This window comes from Rhopalosiphum maidis, chromosome 4 (genome assembly GCF_003676215.2).
Source record: "Rhopalosiphum maidis isolate BTI-1 chromosome 4, ASM367621v3, whole genome shotgun sequence".
Classification (NCBI taxonomy): Eukaryota; Metazoa; Arthropoda; class Insecta; order Hemiptera; family Aphididae; genus Rhopalosiphum; species Rhopalosiphum maidis.
This window is the reverse complement of record NC_040880.1, coordinates 50628430-50651417: the sequence shown is the minus strand read 5'-3', so window position 1 is coordinate 50651417 and position 22988 is coordinate 50628430. Positions and strand designations below refer to the sequence as shown.

The following is a 22988-nucleotide window of genomic DNA, read 5'->3' as shown; positions in this document are numbered from 1 at the left end:
AAGGTGATTATATTATACGCATTTTATATATGTGCCCGGAAGCGCGAAAATGTCGTAAAATTAAAAATATTTATACATTTTACTAAAAATAATTTATTGTACGATATTGACGGCTACCCAAAACAGAATAGTACCTATAGCAGTAATAATACTATAGCATAGTTCTTGATTTTGTCTTGGCGAAAGCACAATAAGCATTTTTGCGTAATAAATGACCGTCGATTGGACTTGATATACATTTCGTAACGTTAGGCTTAATTAAAAATTTAGACTTTAAATGTGTTAAAGAGGTTGGAAGAAGTATTAAAACAGACCCGAATGTTAAAATGCAAACTGAAAACGAATGATTTTTTTTAATATACATTGATTCTGAAATCTGTGTATATTGACCCACGATTTATAAGGCGGAACTATCAAAAAACTGACATGATACTCATGAATCAAAATTTAGGTACCAAAATTTATTTTACATGCTTATATAGAGCTCGGGAATATTATCATGTAATATTATCTTTAGTATATTAAATTTAAAAAGTCTGAAATAACTTGTTCGTATTTTTATTTAGATAATAATATGTACTTACATTTAAATGTTCAAAAATATCATCTGCTGAATAATTTACAGTAAAAATAGTGGTTCCCATTTGAAAAACTGAAAGTTTGATCATTACAAAATACTGCTTAAATGATATAAAATATCATACATTTTTTGAAAATATGGTGTTTATAAAAACTTATCAATTTCAAAAATTATTTGAAATTTTGAATAACTGTATTATTAAAAAGAAAAGGATATGCTTTATATATTATCTTATGAATCGTCAATCGTTATATAATATCACAAATTATATTATATTATTGCTATAATAATATAGAGCATAATGCATTGATACTGTGTAAGATAACACATTATAAAATTGATTTGTATTTAATTGTCTAACTGACACAAACAAGCGGTGCCTCGATTGATCCAATGTTCTTTAGGCCGATCAATTAAAAAGTTTATAAACATCACAAAATTAGTCGAATGACCTGTAGTGGAGAGTACACCTCGACGAGCACTTGTCTTATAGGTAGGAGCGTCGTAATACATTTTCTTCTCAAACTCGGACTAAATAAAATACAATAACGACGTACAATTATTTTTAACATTTTTTCATTTATATTGTGTACTGTACTTTAATTCCTGGTTTGAAACAAATAATTGGAACAGTGTCGAAAAGAATTTTTGGATAAGACTCATTTAATATTTGTAATTCTCGATCCCATCTAGCTCCTTCTAAAAATAAACCCTGTGAAAATAAGTACACATTAAATATTATCGTCGTTGTCCATCGGTAACGCCGCTATACAATAATAGAAAATTTGAAAAGTTTAAAATCTAAAAAGTACGATTTCTATTAGTTGTTATAAATTGCATTGTGCATATTATATGCAATATAATATTAAATTATGTAAATTATAAATTTCTTAATCATGCCTTATACGTCATGAATTGCGCGCACTGTACAGTATGCATATACGAATATATAGTAGGTATTTGGAATAACATAAATCAAAGAAAGTTATTTGTTAAAATACGAATAATAATATTGAAAACATCAATTCAATGTTTGTATTAAAATTTGTTTGAATTACGATTTGACATCACGTTTATGAAACAATAAGTATATAAAAAGTATTCTAACATAATAAAGTACCTATAAATTATGAATTAAATTGTATTGCTTACTAAACTTAGTACATATTTTAATATATATTATTTATCTTTTGCAAATTTGCAATGCCTTTTATAAATAAAAATTTTGTTTTATACAAACAACAATTTAGTTTAATATGAATAGACAATGTATGATATCAATCAAATACGAGTAATATAATAGTTAATTCTTACCCGACAATATACTCCTCCCTCTTCGGGCATATCCTCCAATTCAATTTCTGGTTCATATATAGTTACTTCAAACTCAAATCCAAGCTTATCGATAGGTATTTTGTTCTTGCGTGAAAAGTTCTGAAGTACACCCGATAAGAATGACTGTGTAAAATAAAAACCAGAAAGCCAAAACACTTCAGGCATGCCATTATCCAGCCAGTCTTGTAGAAATTTTAGCCTAGCCAATTATGTTTGTTAATTCAATCTTTAAAATCATGATAAATACAATTTACAATTTACCTCTGTAATAAATCTGCAACATAACCTCCTAACGGTTTCAAAGAAGGGTACGAATAATTCATCCAGTTAGCCGGTACTCGTCCAATCACTAGACTCATATTTAATTCTTCTAAATCAGATGACATGACAACAATACCCTTAATAGCTTTTTGTACGTCCACTAATGATTTTTTTATAACTGACAATAATCTGTTGAAGCGTATCAGTTCCTGTGTTAAAAGTAGAATATGGTAAATGGGTACCGACTAGGATTCAGCCAATCAATGATAAAGACAATTTTTTAATAAAATATCAAGTACTTGGTATATAATAAAAACCGTATAATAGAACGGTATTGACGTATAAGCATTATAATGTTATACAGGATTAACTTTGTTTTAATAATAAATCGATTTAATACCTGTCGTATTACGGTATTCATCGATTGTTCGTACACTGTTGGATATTTTTTTGTCGCTTCAATTATGTCAAATAAATCCGGTATGTTTTTCGCAATATTGCTAGCTAGCTCTACAGTTTTTGCATCTGTATCTCTATCACTACCTCCTGCTGCGATTTGAGATTGAGTTAAAATGGTACCATTCAACAACTAAACAAATATTTTGATTAAAAAAATAAACAAGTTGACTAACAAAAAAAAATGTAATAAATTACCAAATGAGTTTCATAATTATTTTTTGTAATATCAGCATTTTCGTGTAATCCGAATACTTCTGGTTGCGGATTCATGGGTAAGGATTTAATGTAATCCAAACATCCATTTATGGTAGTGTCTTTGGGTATATAATACAGTCCACTCTCAGAAAATGTATACCTAATACATAGGTTATACGAAAAAAATTTAAAATTATAAAAAAATATAGTTAAAAATGAATTAATAAGATAATGGTAAAACTGAAAAATAATCAATGTTTTTGAGAGATAACTGAGATAAGTATATGATTAAATCCAAAATCTGATTAGAAAACCAATTAAGAAACAATAATTTTTTAGTATGTACCTAAGTATAAATACTTCGTTGATAATCAAAGTTTTATAATAAAATTAAAATTTATATAAAAGTTTTATCAATCTAAAAATTGATTTTTATAAATTATAAATTAAAAATGTGTGTGAACTTACTAACAATATAAAATGTTTAAGTAAAAGTAGGAATTTAATCATATTTATCATACATTAAAATAAAACAAACATTTATATTTCTGTTCATTCTATTAACCCAAAATAATATTACGATATACATTACTTTATAGGAATAGAATTGTATTATTGTAACACAAGTATTATTATATTTTATATAGTAAGTTATTATAAATACACATATATAAATAAATATAATAGGTAGGTATTATACTATTCAATATTATTTTTGTTTGATTAATTTAATAAAATATTTAAAGGGCAACCCAAAACTTAAACTACATAAAAATAAATTTATTAAATTATATTAACTTACAAATTGTTGTTAATAACATTTGAATTAAAAAAAATTAACAATAGAGATGTTAATAAGCGTCTGTCTTTGTCGTCAGTCACTCGACCTCCATAATTACATTCGCCAATTAAATAAAGTAATGCTTCGAATGGAATTTCATCATAATCGTTTAAAAACATCTAAGTGTAATTAATTAAATAATTAATATTTTTTCTATTTATTTTAATTATTATTTATTACTAAACCTAGTAATATATTATATAATATTATTAATATTATAGTTTATTATTAAAGTTAAAGAATTTTACATTCAACTGCATCACACTAATTTGCAAATCCGAGTCGTTAAATTCATATGGTATGTTCCAACCAAGTGACCCAAACTTTCGACGTTCTTGAATGATTCCATGGAAAAAACATAATGAAAATAATAACGTTTTCAAACCGGAACGATTCTTACAACTTAGGTAGAATTCTGGATCATTGATAGGATTAGTTGTATATGAACGAAATAGATTTGCACCAAGACCTTTCGGAGCTTCGTTTATCATTTTAATTCCTAGTTTTTAATTAAATTAATATAATTATAAAATGAACGATTTCGATCATCAATGTATAATTTACCATTTTGCAGTATAGAAACAGGGAAATCATCAGATGGATAACTCGTAAGCCACAAACGGAAAGATTGGTGTGTACGACTGGGTATAATATCGTCATTACAAATTCGATCAAGTTCTTTCATCCAGCTAACAGCTAAATGACAGTTTTGCAACACAACCCATTTACCAGTTTCTATGCCTGATTTTATCATATTAGCAGCTATTGGTCCCTGGATGAATTATATCACAATTATCACACGATTATTGACTTAAACAATTATAATATTAGTATTTATAGTACTTGTCCTTGACCAAGTGATATGGTTATTAAATCAGCTGGGCTAATTTTGTTGAACTCAGAAAATTTTATCAAACTCGACATTGGATCTGTTCCTGCTGATAATATAAAAATCAGTGGACTACAACAGTTCGAATCTTTGAACGAATCCGCCAAGTCGAAAGACGGAGGTTCGATATATTTCTGACCCATAGTATTTACAACATATTGCTAAATATTTGAATGAATTGTAATAATTTATATAGTTTATTCATTATTGTTAAGAAAATCATCAATAAATAAAATAAAACATATACCTGAATGGCTGGAACTACTTTATCAAAGCGAATACACTTTATAATTACAAGTTTTTCAAGACCATCGATATTTTCAAAAGGCTTTGGAATAGGTATGTCTTGTGGATTATTTGAATCATACCATATGCTCCACTCATCATTTAAATCGATAATTGATTTATAGAACTGATTTAATCTAAGTTGTATATTCAATAAAATTAGTTTATTTTAATTTAAGTATAAAAATGTTATTAAGATTTTATTTAATAATGTACTCTACAGACAAGTATAATCATAATTAATTTTTACGTCAATTCTGCTGGTACTATACTGGTAAATAAAACAATATAAAATCTACAAGACTACAAATGTTTTATATCTCTATCATAATATACAGTAAAAAGGAGTTTAATCAGTTTATGACATTTGAGACTTTAATTCTAAAAACATACATTTTGTTGGTTAAAATGTATTTCAACTTAATTAACTTTTAAACTTTATCCTTTAATGTCAAAAATTGATTTAAAATACTATACACCAAAAAATTAATAAAATAAAATATATTAAACATAAAACTTTTTTATTTATCTACTCGTATTCATATATACGAAATTACAAATCTATACAAATATATACTCTTTTCAGCCATGGTTAACAAGTGTCTGAAAACTGTTGTTTGTGTGATAACTAATAATACTATAGTCACATATTTTTTTCTTTGAATTGGCCAACACAATTACCGCATATAGTTGATAAAATAAACGTGTCCGCTTTACCCCAATGATTATTAATTTCTGTTACCCATTGGACATTAAATTAATATTCATTTAATTAATAAAAAATGAACAAAATATTTAGTTACAAATTTACAGTAAATATTTTTTTTTCTTTCAGAAAATAAATTAGAGCAATTTTATTTACTTGTAAAATAATATCTCAATTAATTTTATTAATTTTATAGTGTATCTAATAAAATTTAAGCCTCAGTAATTATAAATGGTTTTACTATAACATATATGTATATGTATATATCGATTTTTACTTTGGTGATTGAGATACTCGAACAGTTTCGTCCCATGATTTATCACTTAACCACTTAGAAGCAGGATTTGGGTATACATTAGTTAAACCAACTCCTTCGGTAAGGAATAATGTAAATAATTCATCATCAATTAAACCCTGTGACATATAATTATAATGCGATAAATGAATGTATATATTGATATATTGTTAAACGTTTGATTATACTAATATAGAACACATTATTTACCTTGGAACGAAATATTCCAACTGTTAAAATAAACGAAAAAATCAGTTTGTCTTTTTCAAATAGAGATCTACAAACGTTTCGGTAAATGTTATAAGTGAAAAAATCATTCAAAATAGTTATTCTTTCATTAACGTCATTCGATTTTTCACTTTGTGCAATTGACTATCACATAAATATAAGAACAATAATTATAAGTAATTTTTTATTTTTATTTATACTCATGTACAGGAAGTTTCACATGAAATTAATTTGGTTGTTTACATTTTCCTATAGAAAAAAGCGCGAATGTTTTATTCTTGTCCCAAACGTTTATATAAATAACAACATATATCATTGTATCTCGATATTGTTACGTGTTTAGGGACATATCTTAGGTTTATGATTGGAAGCTTATCCAACCACAAAAAAAAAAATGAACAAAACTCCGCCAAAATTAAAATAATAATATTATTTGTATGTTAATAATTGGTTTCTTTTATGTGTGAGGATATATTTTTATACCTCTAAAAAATGCAATCAATACTCCACAAAGTTTGTAAGAGTATTTGATGCCACATTTACTATATTCATATTATAGAGTTTTTAAATATTCGAAAACTATTTATTTTTTTTGAAATGCTAGTTTACAATAAATACATAACTGTTACTTACCTGATAATATAAGTTTATAAACCACGATAATGAATATTGATACATTGGATCAATATTATTTAGATCAATGATACAGAAAAATAAAACCGAAGAGTGTTTAGATACAGGAATATAAACATCACGGGCCACATCAATTTCTCTTTCCGTTACAATAGTAATTTCTTCCTTCAATTGAATTTCAGCTGATAGTGACTGTAAAAATATTTATGTTAATGCAATGTAAATTTATTATACATAAAGATTTTAAAATACTTTTGATGAAGATAAAACTTTTATTGCTGATTCATCCTCCAAAATATTTCCCTCTGAAGATGAAAGAATGTATAATATCTTGTCTTCGATTTCCTTAAGAAGTTTTTTATTATTAGCACTTTCAACTATTAATTCATTTTTCTTTTCCTCCAACTGAGGTCGTTCTTTTGCAACAACAATCCCTAACAATTGATCCTGAAGGCCTTGTGGCGTGATCATAAAGTTTAGTAATGTCACCTGTATTACACAAGTATTTAATTTTTAAAATTTAATAGTAATATATATATATATACAGTTAGGTTATTAATATAATAAAAAAAAATAAAATAGCATTCAAATTATACTATTTTAAGTTAATTTTATTATTTATTTATAAAAAGCTTAATTGTATTTTTATAAATTATATTATACATTAGTAAATGATCAACGTTATGAAGCTAAATGTAAAATATTAAAAAAATATCAACAACGGATGATTTAAATTAATAATATTAATTTTTGATTGACTAACCCTTATATAAGATAACTTACTTTAACAGAAATGTCAGGTAAATAATGAGGATTTCGAAGTCGTGTTGTGATGTAAAACCTAAATGAGTGATTATATTCCAACAAATTATCGCCAAATCTTATGTATTCAATTCCACCTTGTTTATAAATATTTCTCAGCAGTACTTGGTCTATGAAAAGTATAAAAATCTAATAAATACATATCTTACTTAAATAATTAAGTATATATGTTTCATTAAATATGTTTTACAAATATTAGATGACATAATAAATTACCAAGCGTAGCATCTATCTCTTCTTGTACATTTTCTAAGAGAACCGGCAAACCATGTTCAATTGCTAATTGTATGGTAGTCATATAATTTGAATTTGTTAGTTTAATTACAGAAATATTGTTTGTCTTTTCCAAATTTTTTATCCATTTATTTGCTTGATTTTGAGGATCAATCATTAGAGGCCATCTCATACTACTAAATACAATAATCCCATTTTCAATTGAAAAATTATCAGCTGGAAGTCCAAATATATTCCATTCCCGTATTAATACTGGTTCTCCTAACGTATGTATTAATGAAAACTGTTTTGAACATGGAATATTCATTTTCAAACACGTTTGGTTCCATTCATTAATAAGTACCTGGACATTATTATTATTATTTTTTTAATGTATATTTAAATATATATATATATATATATATATATATATATATATATATATAATATAAAAACGATTATACGTTAATACTAACATTTCTAAAGTCAACAGTAAATGCCCCAAGATAAGCGACAACTCCTGCAGACAACAATACATCGCCAATTGCGTTATCTAGGGTCGATTGCAATTCCAGAGCAGTTTGACTCCATCTATATTTTTCTCCGCTAAGCCCACTAATTAATTGTTCAGCTCGAGTCAATTTTTGAGAACATAAATCAATATTATCTTCTAAATCTTTTTTTTCGTTAGTTTTTTTCGTAAGTTCATCTTGTAATGTTTGAAGCTTGCCCAATACCCCGGCAAGTTCAGCTCTTTTCTCGTTAAGTTTTTCTATTTGAACGTTATAATCCATTTCCGCTTGTTGAAGTTTTTCTTGTTTAGGTCCAACAACTTTTTTTACTTTGTCGTATACATCTAACGCTCGTATCCATTTACAGAGGCCTTCACATGCATTAGAAACTTTTTTTATTTTACTTGGATTGAAGTCTGGATCACTAATATATCTGAAAAATAATTATGCGTTTATTTTTGTGCACAAGAAAAGTTGATAAAATTACTTTTCTCTTATATGGTTCATAATTGTAGGATCTATATTATCTTTGTCATATGTTTTTAAACTTTCTAAAAATTTTGTATCTGATATAAGTTTCTGAGAAGGTCCCCAAAAATCTTCAATCATCCGCCCAGTGCCCTTTGGATCTGGTTTACGTTCAGATTTTATTCCTTTCATAACACAAACCGCTTCTAGAACTAACTTGACACCATATGGTGGATTTTTCATGGACTTAACTAAAGTAATATCAGCAGGCTTAAGAGTATTTAAAGCTGAAACTGCAGCTTCAAGAGCTGGTATAGCTTCAGCTAAATCACTTTCACACTCATCTTTAATAGTCTGCGATGCTGCTGCTGCCTCATTAGCTAGGGCTTCATCGGCACCCACTAACTAAGATATTATTATAGATAATTTATTTTAGAACAATACATAAATAAAAATTATTTTATTTAGTACTTCTTTTTTAGCTTCGACTTTAACTGTATCTTGTTCAATTTTAACCAAAAGAGCTTTAGTAGCCAACGATGTTTCAACAAGTTTTGGTTTTAAATCTGTAAGTTGGTCTTGCATAACAGATACTTGGCCAGCAGCAAAGTCTAATTTTTCTAAACCAGTTTCATATCTATTACGCAAAGTTGTAATTTTATCTACTTTCTTCTTATGTAAATTTTGAAACGTTTTGATTAACTCTAAATAGGATGTTGGTGTAACATAGTTATATCTCTTTAATGCTGAACAAAACCTAAAATTTATATTAAGAAGAAAAAGTTAAAAAAAATGTAAAGTATAAAATAATTAAATTAAATTTCTCAAACTTTAAGTCATTATATTGTTGACCACAAATAACAAAAATATCACGCGACGTGATAAATAAAATGAACCTTACTCTAATTTTAATATGACAAAATTTAATTAATAGCATTAATTTGTATCATTAAATAAGAATTGTATATTGTTTATTATTATAAAATTAAAATGAAACAATTTACCTAGAAGAAGCATCTCTAGCTGTCGTATGAAATTCTTTACAAATTATTACACACGATGATGCAATATCACCGTGAATAGACATATCTTTTAAATAATATTCTGCAACTTTTTCAAGAGCATCCTCAGGCCAGACTGTAAACCTATAATAAACACACGGAATATGATATGCTTGCATTAAGTGAACTTTATTCCACCGTTAATGTGCATATTAATTTATAATTTTTTAAATAAATTATACCATACCAGTCTATTGTACAACAGTTAATGAGTGAAGGAAACATCCTCAAGCGGTTTCTAAACACATCGCCAATTGGTGACATAGCTAAAGTAAGATGAAGGTTTTCTTTGACTCTTTCTATAAAGAAATTGTACAAAGCAAGAGGCGTTGTTTCAATGTTTTTCTCCTATAACAAAATGTATAGTTATTTTAAATAAATAAGTTCTACATTTTAGTTTATCATTAATAATAATTTTTGAATTAAGTGTAGGAATTTACAAACGAATTTAAGCGTTGGATGTCTATGATAAAATAATAAAAATTGTTGGTTCATAAAAATAAAAACAAATTAAACTATACAATTAGAAAAACTTAAAAATACAAGAATTAAACTTTCAGTTTTTGGGCAAGCTTCAAAATATTAAGGGACGAACTTATGAAAAAAAAAATAGAGAAAAAAGTACAAGGAGATAAGATTTAACTAATTATTAACAAATATAAGATACTTGATTTTATTTATTAAATAATAACTAATATTAAATTATAATTATTAAATAATAATAATGAATTGTATTCCTTAAATTATTTAGAAAAAAATATATTCTTAATATAACTTACAAGACTTTGAGCAATATTGGATATTTTATCCAAAATGTCAACTCGTTCATCAGATTGATAAAGATTAGGTATATCTCCTGTATTAAGTAACATGTTTATATCTTCCACAAAACTTTCATCTACAATTTGATTGTCAGATAAAAAAAATGTAATAGGATTTCCTTCGCATCCTGCATATCTTAATACTTTTTTCATATCTTCATTCCATTCATTTTTACCATAATTCCTTCCTATTTCAATCTGATGATATTATTAATATATTATTATAATATTAGTATACTTGAATGAATATATTTATAACTTATAGTTTACAATATAATAATAATACTTGAAATATTTTATAATCGGCTATAAATGTGGCCAACTTTGTAGCCGATTGTCTTCCACTGCCGCCTATTCCAACTAATAACACATGACCATTGTCTTGTTGTAAGACTCTACTCACACGAGACACGTGTTCAATAGCAAACTTAAACATAACCATTGATAATGGACTTTTAGAAATTGTATTGTATTCCTTCAAATAGTATTCCATTTGTCGGATTAGTTTTTTTTCATTATGAACTTCATCATAAATTTTTTTATCACTATCGGGATCCATATAGTTTCCATAAAAAAGGTTTCGTAAATGATCAGAGTTTAAAAAATTCTCTCCGACTGGCATTAAATCACTAAGATAAACGTCCATTGGTTGTCTCAAACATTTATACGATGCTGTTTTCATTATTTCAAATAATTGATTACGGTCATCGTCGAAGATTAATCTATCACCAAACACACGCCATGTCTCATGAACCCACAATCGAAACATTTTTTCAAGAGTTTTACATCGCGATGATGGTAATAATAATATTCCTTTTATAACTCTCGTAAAATCTCGGAGATTGAAAGTATAGTGAGATTTAGAAGGAGTTGGTAAGAATGTCGAGACTGCTTCTTTGTACACATACATTATGGCTTCTACAACACTCTAAATTAATTTAAGTTAAAATATGTAGCTTTGTCTTATAAATCTTTGAGTTAATACAATTCCTTGATGTGAGATACTCTCAGAAAATCCTTTGTTTAAGTGCCATATCATAATTTGAGAAAATATTTTAGACATAGTTTCTTCACTGAATGAATCAATACCAATAGCATTCATATGTCTAGTGAAACGAGTAGTAACTTGATTTGAACCGCCACCAGCAGGTTGAAGTACACCGATAAATAACTATGGATTGAACAAATAAATTATTACTTATTAGTAAAATTATAATAGGTATTATACTTAATAACCAATTGAAATAAATCTAACCATATCCAGTATATCTATTCTTGACTTAGTTTGAAGATCATACCAATTACCATGATCAATCCATTGCCTTAACAATTCTATTGGTGGTTGAGCGCCATATTTTTCTGGTAACGGCATGCTTAAATCGTCTACAAATAACATACATTTTTTACCAGTAGACGGTCCATAAACTCCTCTTTTTCGCCTGTATAAATATATATATATATACATTTTTCTAATTCAAAGTATAACAGTTGATATACTTTTCCAATTTAGAAATGATAATGTCTTGTACAGTGTTAGCTGCAGTCCGTGCCGAAAAGTTTAAAACATTGGCTAAAAAATATTCTTTTGGTAAATGTATTAAGTAGTTCAGTACAATAGCTGATTTTCCAGTACCAGTAGGACCAACAAATAGTAAAGGAATTTCATTTTTCAAATATATTCGAAGAAAGAAATTCTGTTTTGCTGTTTCATCTGTTTCAATGATTAAGTCATTTATCTATCAATGAATAAATTCAATCTCAATTTCACCAATAAAAATATTGTTTATAACTCAAAACATAATTTGAAAAAAAATCAATAAATATAAAATAATATATTTACTCTAGCATCTGGTGAGATCATTTTAAATTCTAATTTTTCAGACCATAGAACCCAAGACCCATTATTTTTCTTATCATACACGAAATCGTAAACTGTACCCATATCTGGGAAAAGGTGAGTTTTGGTCAACCTAAAAGTAGATGGCTTTTGATATTGATCAATATTTCCAAGGAGCAATTTCCGTAAAAATGTGTCAAATTTATTTCGACAATCGCCTTTTATTAAGGAACCAAGACTCCAGATCAAACAAAAAATGATTATACATCCCATCGTTATGGTTGCGATTCCAACTCCAGTTTCTTCTTTAATCATACATTCTAATAATCTTGTAAACGACTATAAAAATCAATATGTATAGGTTATGTTAAAATTAATTAAAAATGTATAACTTACGTTAAACATATGATTTTCAGAAGTAACTAAAAATAAACTGCAATGTGTTTGGATAAAATCAAATATAGCAGGTACCAGCCACTCGATTAAGTCATCCATCATAGTTTGGTGGTCTAGTAAGATTTTAGAAGAAAGAGTTTGTTTGTACGATAACCAAAAAGATCTCCAACCAAGCTGCTTTGGCTCCACATAAATCATGCCACAGCGAGATACTGTTGCCGGTGAAGCTTGTTCTAAATTTGCAGGTTCAAAGATCATGTTCATCTTATTATTCATCTATACAAAAGAAAAACGTTTTAAAAATATATAATGTAAATAATTTCATTCTATATAAATTTTAAAATACAAATACAGTACCACATTTTCAATAAATTATATAAACCTGAATAATTTCTCCAGACATTAAGCAAAGTTTTTTGTTATCGTCCAACACTGTATTCATATTTTCTATCCATACTGCATCAACGGGTCCATCAAATACAATCCATTTACGATCTTTTGACACGCTATTTGCAAATTCTCTAAATACGATTGCTAAAACTCCTAACATAAAATATAACGGCATTATTATTTTTTTGTTTATAGTTTAATATACAATATGGTATGATTACCATCATGCCATTCGTGTGAAACTGCGTCAAATGATCCATATAATTGACCAAGAGTAATTGCTTTGGGATTGATAATTTTACACGTTGTTTTAAATTCTTTCATTATTGCCTTGCGGTCGAATTGTAAATCACCTAGCGATTCTGCCAAGACCTATAGAAATAAATAATCATATTATTTTATATTTTATTATATTTTAGGTTATATAAATAATCTAATAATAAGTATTATATTTGTAATAATCTAAAATTTTAGAAAAATACCAGCAATATATACAATATACAAAAACTTAACTGAAATATTAAAAAAAAAAAAAATTTCAAGTACAAAAATTATAAATAGATCTAAAAAATAAATAAATAAATCTTTTTATAATTACCATTAGTTTAACAAACGCTAAACTAATAATAAGTACATTGTATTATTGTACAAGCAGGCTATTGTTAAATACCAATCAAATATATAACTTTGGCCTTAATACCTAATGCGCTTAGGATTTACAAAAACAAATTTAACTTGCATTTAGGATAGATACAAATTTATACGTTGAATTATAGACGACAAATGTATAAATAAAATACTTGATAAGCACAAGTTTTTCCTGAAAACGGTTCTCCAACAATCATAAGTCCGTGTCTAACTAACACCATTTCGTATACTTGTATAATTTTGTCAATAAACCATGGAGTACTTTGTAGAATTCTTTTATCTAAGTTAATATTTATTTTATTGATGAGTTCTTCTCTTTCCGGTACTAGAAGATCGACACCGGGAAACAGATCTCCATATATACCAATAAAAAGCGGAATATCCTAATATGAAATATAATAAAGTCACATAATTTTAAACTTGTTAAATCGTTACAGTAAGAGTAATACCTCCGATGAAAATTTCGGCATATTGACATCGTATATAGCTCTTAATACAATTTGCTCTTCATTGTTATTAGAATACTTAATTTTTAAATTTTCAATAGATGTTAATACAGATTTTACTGCTCTCATACCATAATCGTAATGTGATTGAGAGGATAACTGTTCTGAACATAACTTATATGTGTCTACAATTTTTTCAGCCAAACTGAAGTATAATTATTTTATAGTGTTATTCAAATTATTATTATACGTAACAATTATAACAACATGCCTTCTAGCATCACTAAAACCCATAGAATACAATGATATTTCTCCAATCATAGCGTAATCTGGTACCATCATAGCAACTGTACGGAATAATACTTTCAAGTTGTCGGGCAGCTCTTGTCGTCCAGCATACCTATAGTAATTATATAATTTTTATTTTAATGACCTACTAATGTTATAAAATGTGATAACTTTTTAAAATTTTATCATACCCTGGATTCATAGTTATAAAAACTGCACAAGTGGGATTTAATGTTATCTCTGTACCTTCAAACACGAATCTTTGTTTTTTAGCTTTCACCGCCATTTGTATAATATACACTTGCTGAGCAATAACCGACAACACTTCAAGTTCAATTCTATTGAATTCGTCGAAACATGCCCATGCTCCAGATTGTGCTAGGCCCTAATATGAAGACTATGATTTAATTTATCATAAAAGACAGGTATTCTATATTATTCAGGTTTTATATTACACGGGTTATGCTGTATTGTTATTATAACCGTAGACATCCATAGAAGTCATCGACACAACAATGGATTTCTATGGGTACCCACAATAATAATAATAATATAAATACGGTAGAATTTACAAGTAGTTATATTTAGGGCATTCTAGAACTGCCTCAATCCTCGATTCTCAGCGCCGCCCCGTACACACCTTCGTCATAGCCTGGAGCCGCCGATGCTACCGCCGAGGATCAAGGATTGAGGCGGTTCTAAAATGCCCCAAATATACCTACTTTTACGGGAAAACTATTTTAAAAATACAATTTTTTTCAATTTGTTTAATTTACAATAAAAATCCTAAAAATGACTAACTAACGACAATTGAGTGCCTATACAAAATTTTTTAATTAGTAAGTAATACAAATAGATAATTTTATTAACTCGGGACGTATATCTATTAATATTAATATATTTGCTTTATGTGTAAATTAAAAATATAAAATTTTACATTTTAAGCTTCACCACCTTGACAATCGCATATTACGCAGAAAAAAGTCCCCAAGAAAGATCAATATTTTTAGCATTTATTACTACATAAACATAATATAAAATATAATATTATGCCACATGCGAGATATATAAAACTACATAGGTACAAGCATACAGTTTAAAAAAAATTCCAAGAAAGCTGGACCACTTTGCCCTCTCTCTACATATAATTAATGAAAGCTTAGTTAGCATATTATTTTATTTTCATAATTTTACAATAATATATAAAAATAATACCACTAATACTATTCATTAACTGGGTACACTACAATTACTATAATATCTATTAAAAAAATAATCTATGGAATAGGTACTTAAAATAAAAGAAACATGTATAGTTCACGTAACATTTAGTCTAATATATTATTTAATTTGTAGCTTAAAATGTACTTGATGCATGTATGTACATATGCAGATACGTAAATTTTTAAATTAACAATATTAAGAACAATAAAAATTATTTTATACACTTACCATGAAAAATTTACCCATAGCTTTAAAATCAAGTCCTTCAGAACAATTAAATACGACACATTGCTTGGCTATTGCTTTAGCTAAATCTTTTGTAGTTTCTGTTTTTCCAGTACCAGCTGGACCTTCTGGAGCACCACCAAGGTATAATTTTAATGCACCCATAAGTGTTCTATTTAATTAAAAAATTTAAAAAAATAAATAACTAGAATTTAAAATTAATGTTATACCTGTAACATCGATCTGTTAACGGAGTAATAACTAATCTTGGTGTATTGCCTAAATATTCATTTCCGTAGTCTAGAGTAGTAGTTATCATCGACACTGTAGTTTTTGAATTTCTATTATAATACCTAAGTTGACTAATCCAATTGAAATCTCGAGTACTACTTATTTTCAGAATCTTAAGGTTTTTAACAACGTCACGAGCTTAAAATATCAAATATGACAATATTCAACATTGTCTAATAAAATAAGCATTATACAATATTAAAGTATAAATATGTCAAGTTAATTACCGTGAACATCAATAACTATCAAAGCACATACCGTTGCCCTTTCGCCTTTGCTTAATGTGCCACGCACTAAATTTACTAAATTGTCTATTTGTACATTACTTTTCTGTAAGTAGGCCTAAAAAAATACACAAATTAATTACTAAGAATTTATTTATTATGGGTTATTTTTAGTTTAAGAAACTTTTCTAACGGGAAGTGATTTTTTTTCGACAGCGGTTTCGACTTCGGCAGTCCAATTTATTGTTGCAGCACATAAAACTACCATACCTGGCCACTGAAGTACCCATTTGTCCCGAACAGTATTAGCGTATTTTTTTACCGCATTGTTAATAATTTTATTTATTGACTGTTTCATTAAAATTTCAACCTGAATTAACCATTTTTCTACCAAACCCTGTGTTATACAATTTTCAACTGAATATTGAATTCAATGTCAAAATTGTACTTAATAATAATATTAGCAGTGTACCTTAGCTTCTGCGGGATAAATTATTCCATCAAAGGCCACTACTTCACCATCAGCTGATATCATTCCCACAATTTCTACACGTTCTGTAAAATTTAATTTCGCAATTCCTTCGAAACATTTTTTAAGATGTGGTTGTACCCGTAGTGGGTTTTTGGTTTCAGACAAAATTTCAAGAAGTTCATCATTAGACAAAAAGAAAAATCTGTAATTTTCATTGAGTTTTTAAACACATCAATATCATTAATAATAAAACTATAGGTATTGTCATAGGTACCGTGGAAAGAAAAGACGTTTTTTCTCCAAATATTCGTTCAAACCTTTCTGTATTTGCTCAAACATATAACTGCATTTTTTAAGCAATTGCAACATATTTGGATAATTTGTAGCTTCGAGAACTTTAGGATTTTGAACAGTGCTAATCATAATATGACGCCAAATAGCATCAACAGTTCTAAAATTTCTAGCTTCTTCGGGCATCTGACGATTTATGTCATCTGAACTAAATATTGGACCTAAATACATCCAAATCCCTTGCACCTATAATTTACAAACAATCATTATATATACATATATATTTTTAAACAATTGTTATTAAAAATATTCTTAATTATGAGTATATATATATTACTATTATCCACGATATTAGATAATCTATAAGACATATTATATCTCTACAAATATTAGATAATAAATAAGTAATATATAAAAGTATATTATTTAATGATTCATGTACTTATTTCGATGAAATGTATTCTTATTAACATATTTTTATTTCATAAAGTATAGTTTTCCCCAAATTATGTTTATTATTTTAAATAAAATCAACTATTAAAATTGTAATTATTTTAAAACCTTATTAAAAATTATCCATACATATTCATAGTGTAAAATTTCAACGTAAAATAACCTGATAGTTTTGTATATAATTTGAATATATTATGATATATTATTATTTATTATTAATGTATTGATTTACAACATAACCTTGAACTGGAATAAAATCGAAAATTAATATTAGCTTAATAAAATATATCTATGTATTTAGTATAAATATTATCACAGTAGGGTTAAAAATTACACAATCAATACTTTTTATAAAAAAAATCACTTTTAGTTATTCATCTGTCGATAAATAAAATAATAAATACCTAACTGTAATATTTTAATTTAAAGTAACTATGTTAATTAAATAACATATTTACAGATATCCATAGATCTAGAATTTCTTGCATCAAAATTAATTTTTTTTCCCATATATCCATTTCTTCTTCAAAAGGTTTTATGTAAACCGATCCGTGCATTGTTTGAGCTTTCAGTATATGATCATCTAACATAACCTGAATATCATCTAACGCCGTTAATATGCTAATACCAGTTTCTCGGTATGGGCTACATTCAAACGCAATAGTTAACCATTCTTCTTTCATTTTTTGAAGATTTTGTTCAAGAGAATATTCTCTAGACGCAATAACATTAATTTCTTCAAGTTTTACAATACAATCCAATAAACCAATTTCGATCATTTGAGACAAAGTTGATGAATCATCGTGATGTATGTCTACACCAACACTTTTGCTAATCTATGAACATAGATATTTTCGTTTTTATCGATTCATATATTATTTAGAACAATAAAATATTAATGAAATTACCTCTACCCAATGTCTATCATGTATACCTGGATTACATATTGTATCCAATATAGGTAAATACTTTTTAAAATCATCTACTTGACCACGCACGATATCTGCTACTCTTTTTGATCCTGGATAGTCTTGAAGAGTTCTAGCTAATTTATATAGGTTTTTCCACATACTATCTACTGTATCCTTTATTTCCTTAGCATTCAGTTCATGGAATGGCCCTAATATTTAGTAAATTATGTTCTATTATAGAGATAGATAAATTCATATTATTACATATATTATATGTGTATATTGCGTTTACCATAAAACCATTTTTCATAATAGTTCTGGAAATCATAAGCAATGTGCCACAAATGGTCAAATTGATCACTAGTTGCAACCATTGAATAAAGTTGAGTATATGGTGTAACCTCAATATCCAAAAGTTTTTGAGAGTGATTTATGCTCTAAATTGTTTAATGTAATTATTACTTTAATCTTAAATTATTTTATTCTTAACGTAAATGTATAATGACATAGGTAGATAATTATTTAACTCTACAGTTGATAATATTATACCCAATTTCTATAGGCAGTGTCAAGAAAAGTAACACTGTTTCAGTACTAAAAAATATATTGATTTAGCTAAATTCAATTTCAATTTTATTACTGTTTGAAGTGTATAGTGTATAAGAAATTTATATTTTAATTACATACCTTTGCAGTAGCAATATCTTCCTTAAGAAAATTAGTAAGACGATCAACTTCTTCGGTTGCTATTATGATTTCATCATTGGTTAATATAGGCGGGTCTTTTTTTTTTAAATTATCCAATAATTTATAATGACTTTTAAGACTATGAAAAACCAATCATTTAATTGTTAATATTAAACAAAATTTCTTTTAACATACCCAATTTCAAATTCAGCTTTTTTAGATTTCAACTGGCTTTCAACTACCGCTAGCTTTTGAATAACTCTATTTGTAGCCAATTCTAAAAACTGTTCAATCTCTTGAGGCCATCGATATACTCGTGATTGCAAATTTATATCATTAACTATTAAGATGTAGTCATTTAAAAATAAAATATTATAAAATAAAATAAAATAAAATAAAAAACTATATTACTGTTGAACAACGTGTAATCAAAAAGAAACACGATGTATTCTCCAACAGTCATCAGTTGAGCTTTCATTTTTGATAAAGTAGAATCCCGACTTATTGTTATATAATTACTAAGTTCTACTAAATCTTCAGTGGTGTCAGGTATTTCTGATAACTTGGTAGACATAAATTCAAATGCACTATTTATTCTGAAAAAATATATTAACTATAAATTATGGTTATAACTGGTGATGCTATTTTAATTTTATTATTATTTATATTGCTAATAAAATATTAAATAATATTACTCAGTAGTTCAGAATATTATATTTACTCAGAAACATTTTTTTGAGTTAAATTCATAAAGTAATCAAGTATTGTGTTCTTCAAACCCTTAATTATATTTTTTAAGGTCGTATTAACCTCAGATACATCTAATTTCATTAAATTCAATTCCACTTTATCTCTAAGTTTAAGAATATCTTCATTAATATTCACATACTTGATGACCCACTCATTGAATTCCTAAAAGATATAGGATAATTGTCATAATTTATTTAGTTTTTCATAAGTGTTAAAACATCGAGATAGTAGTGCATACACTCAACAATGGAAATGGATCACTTGAAAAAAATTTATTGAAGGCTTTAGTTTCTAAGCCATTTAATAAATAGTAGTAGGTTTTATAATATGTTATATACGTTTCTGGCCCTGGAAAATTGTTTTCTAAAATTTTACGAACGTCAAATAACATATTTTGAACAGCATCTTCAGATTCCTGAACATTTTTTAATACCATAGAAGAATCACCTTTGAATTCTTTTGGAGAATATAAAAATAATTTAAATATTTTTTCAGTTTTATTTTAGATTTTAATAATGATAGATATTTAATAACTATATTTTATTACTTTCCATTAACAATTGTTCAACTCTTGGTATATCTTCTACTGTTTTAATTATTTTTCTCGGGATTGACAATAAAAGATTTAAACATTCTTCACGCGTAGGTTCAAATGACATTTGAATCGAATTTGGGTAAGGAACTACTGCTCGTAGAACAAATAACGGCAGATTTATGAACATTTTTTCTTTAAATTCAGAATCTATTACATTTCCGTTCTGAATAGAAAGTTTTAAAACAAATGTGTATAACTGCAGTATAAATTTTAATAAACTTGAATAATTAGTCAATTAGTAAAATAATTATATAAATTTAACGATTTTTACGTTTGTGGTTGAAAATTGGGTGCTTATTTCAACTATATTAAAAAGAAATAAGTTATTATTTTTTATAGGATATAGGTAATAGTTGATGTTATAATATTATTGAAAATATTATCTAAAGAAACACATATTATTATTTATTATTTTGTAAATAGTTTACTTTAAATGTAAAAACTTATTAATTTATTAATATAAATATTTTATTCGGTATTAATTTTTACTCCGCATTGTGTTACCAATTAATTTTTAATTAAGTAACAATTTAATACAGTTCAACCAATTATTCATAATATTTATTAAAAAAATCTCTAACCTTGTATTCAAGTATTTTATTCATGAAATGTTTCAAAGACTTAAATACAATTTGTCTCAACTGTCTAGACATAATAGTTGCAATACAGTCAAAAAACTTTTGAATTTTATACTTTGTTACATTATTGTTATGCATTGGAAAACAATCTCGATAACTGTCTTTTGTTTTCAGAAATAACTCAGCACATTCTACAATCCACCTATTTTAAATTACAAATAATACATTAGTAGCTATACAGAATAGATAAGGTAGTTATTAATATATTATAATGTACGTATTAAATAAAATGTATAAATGTACAAAATAAAAATGAATAAATATTTATAGAATACACATTTCAAATATTTTTGAACCATGTAGGTACGATTTTAGTAGTATTTATATATTTATGCCTAAAAGGGATGTTTGTATGTTAAAATAGCTTGATTTTATTTTTATTACTTTTGGCAGTATGCATAATATTATATTACAGTTTTGCAAAAACAAAAAAAAATAACAAATTATTTTATATTTGTTATCGTAATTATTTGTTGCATCTATGGCAATTCTTATTATTTAGTAATTTATGTACCGAATAAATTAAACAATACATTATACACAAAAACAGTACACATTTCTTCGATAAATTATAATATATATCGGTAATTATATATGTAAATATTCAATTATTTTATGGTGTATTCAACTATGAGAATTAAATCTAATGTCCATCAATACATCCACAAAATATACAATATATATTTATATTTGAGAAATTCTCTATGGGCTCAAAGAATTCTTAATATTAATATTATTACATACTTATTGCTATTTTTTAAAGCAAGGTAATTAATTAAAAAAGCTAATGTCTCCCGTTTAAATATATTGCGATAACTTATAATCAATATTATTTTATAAAATATAAATTATTAGTGAAATATCATACTCTTTTATTAATTTGCGCCGAAATTGTTCACATGATTTATGCAAAAAATCTTTTAAAGAACTTGGTTTTATAGGCAAACCAACTTTTTTTAAATCTTCTATTGGAAAAATATAACCTTTAGAATATCTTTGAAAGGAAAAAAAAAGTAATAATTACATAACTTATTTTTATAAAAATTGTATCTAACTTACTTACTTTTTCCATATATTATTCAACATTAAAATAGAATCATTAAAAATATATAAATTATGTCTTAGCTGATATCTTTGAATAATAGCTGTTTGGTGCCACGGAATAGGACCTCTGATTTGCATTGAAAAATTATCAGATCTATAATAATTTGTTATTCCAATTCTTTTTAGTTCATCTGGTTCCATCAATATATAATCTAGGATTATTTTTTTGCAAGCAATGTTATAATTGTGTCGTATTTCATTTTCCAAAAACGTTACCAAACAATAATACCTAATTAAAATTATTCATCAGTAAGGTACATAAATAGATTTCTTAAATGTATATTTTTTATTCTATTATAAAGTTTTCCTAACAAAATCAGCTAACTTATTGATTACAGTTTTTTTTTAGCGATATAACAATTGATAATATAAAGTTGTTTACAACAATTTACATAGATTGTACTCGCATATTTAATTAAACGTAAAAATGCTGATATTTTTGAACACATTTATATACCTATTATATAAGTATACTTAATTACTTATAGAAATAATCGAATTAAGAAATTCAAAG

At 26.3% G+C, this 22988-nt stretch overlaps 1 protein-coding gene across 1 annotated transcript; it reads right to left on the bottom strand.

The window, feature by feature from the left end:
* Positions 1-928: 928 nt before the first annotated feature.
* Positions 929-22615, bottom strand: LOC113559013 (dynein heavy chain 3, axonemal-like). The gene is made up of 53 exons (XM_028188688.1): positions 22470-22615; positions 22239-22364; positions 21314-21512; positions 20685-20895; positions 20517-20593; positions 20109-20299; positions 19799-19983; positions 19583-19727; positions 19388-19526; positions 18993-19137; positions 18698-18909; positions 18248-18625; positions 17320-17582; positions 17046-17247; positions 16767-16970; positions 16577-16691; positions 16289-16487; positions 16062-16230; positions 14801-14994; positions 14593-14721; positions 14325-14526; positions 14028-14258; positions 13449-13599; positions 13220-13380; positions 12838-13113; positions 12445-12780; positions 12102-12340; positions 11860-12043; positions 11590-11775; positions 10891-11532; positions 10563-10802; positions 9971-10128; positions 9727-9867; positions 9194-9479; positions 8742-9127; positions 8219-8687; positions 7746-8106; positions 7491-7639; positions 6960-7196; positions 6708-6899; positions 6057-6218; positions 5829-5965; positions 4808-4982; positions 4515-4721; positions 4236-4443; positions 3920-4170; positions 3633-3790; positions 2831-2990; positions 2577-2765; positions 2177-2385; positions 1895-2114; positions 1179-1292; positions 929-1111 (listed from the first exon to the last, which is right to left on the bottom strand). The coding sequence occupies exons 1-53, from the start codon at positions 22613-22615 to the stop codon at positions 929-931; spliced, it is 11229 nt and encodes a 3742-aa protein (XP_028044489.1).
* Between the last annotated feature and the right edge of the window lie 373 nt (positions 22616-22988).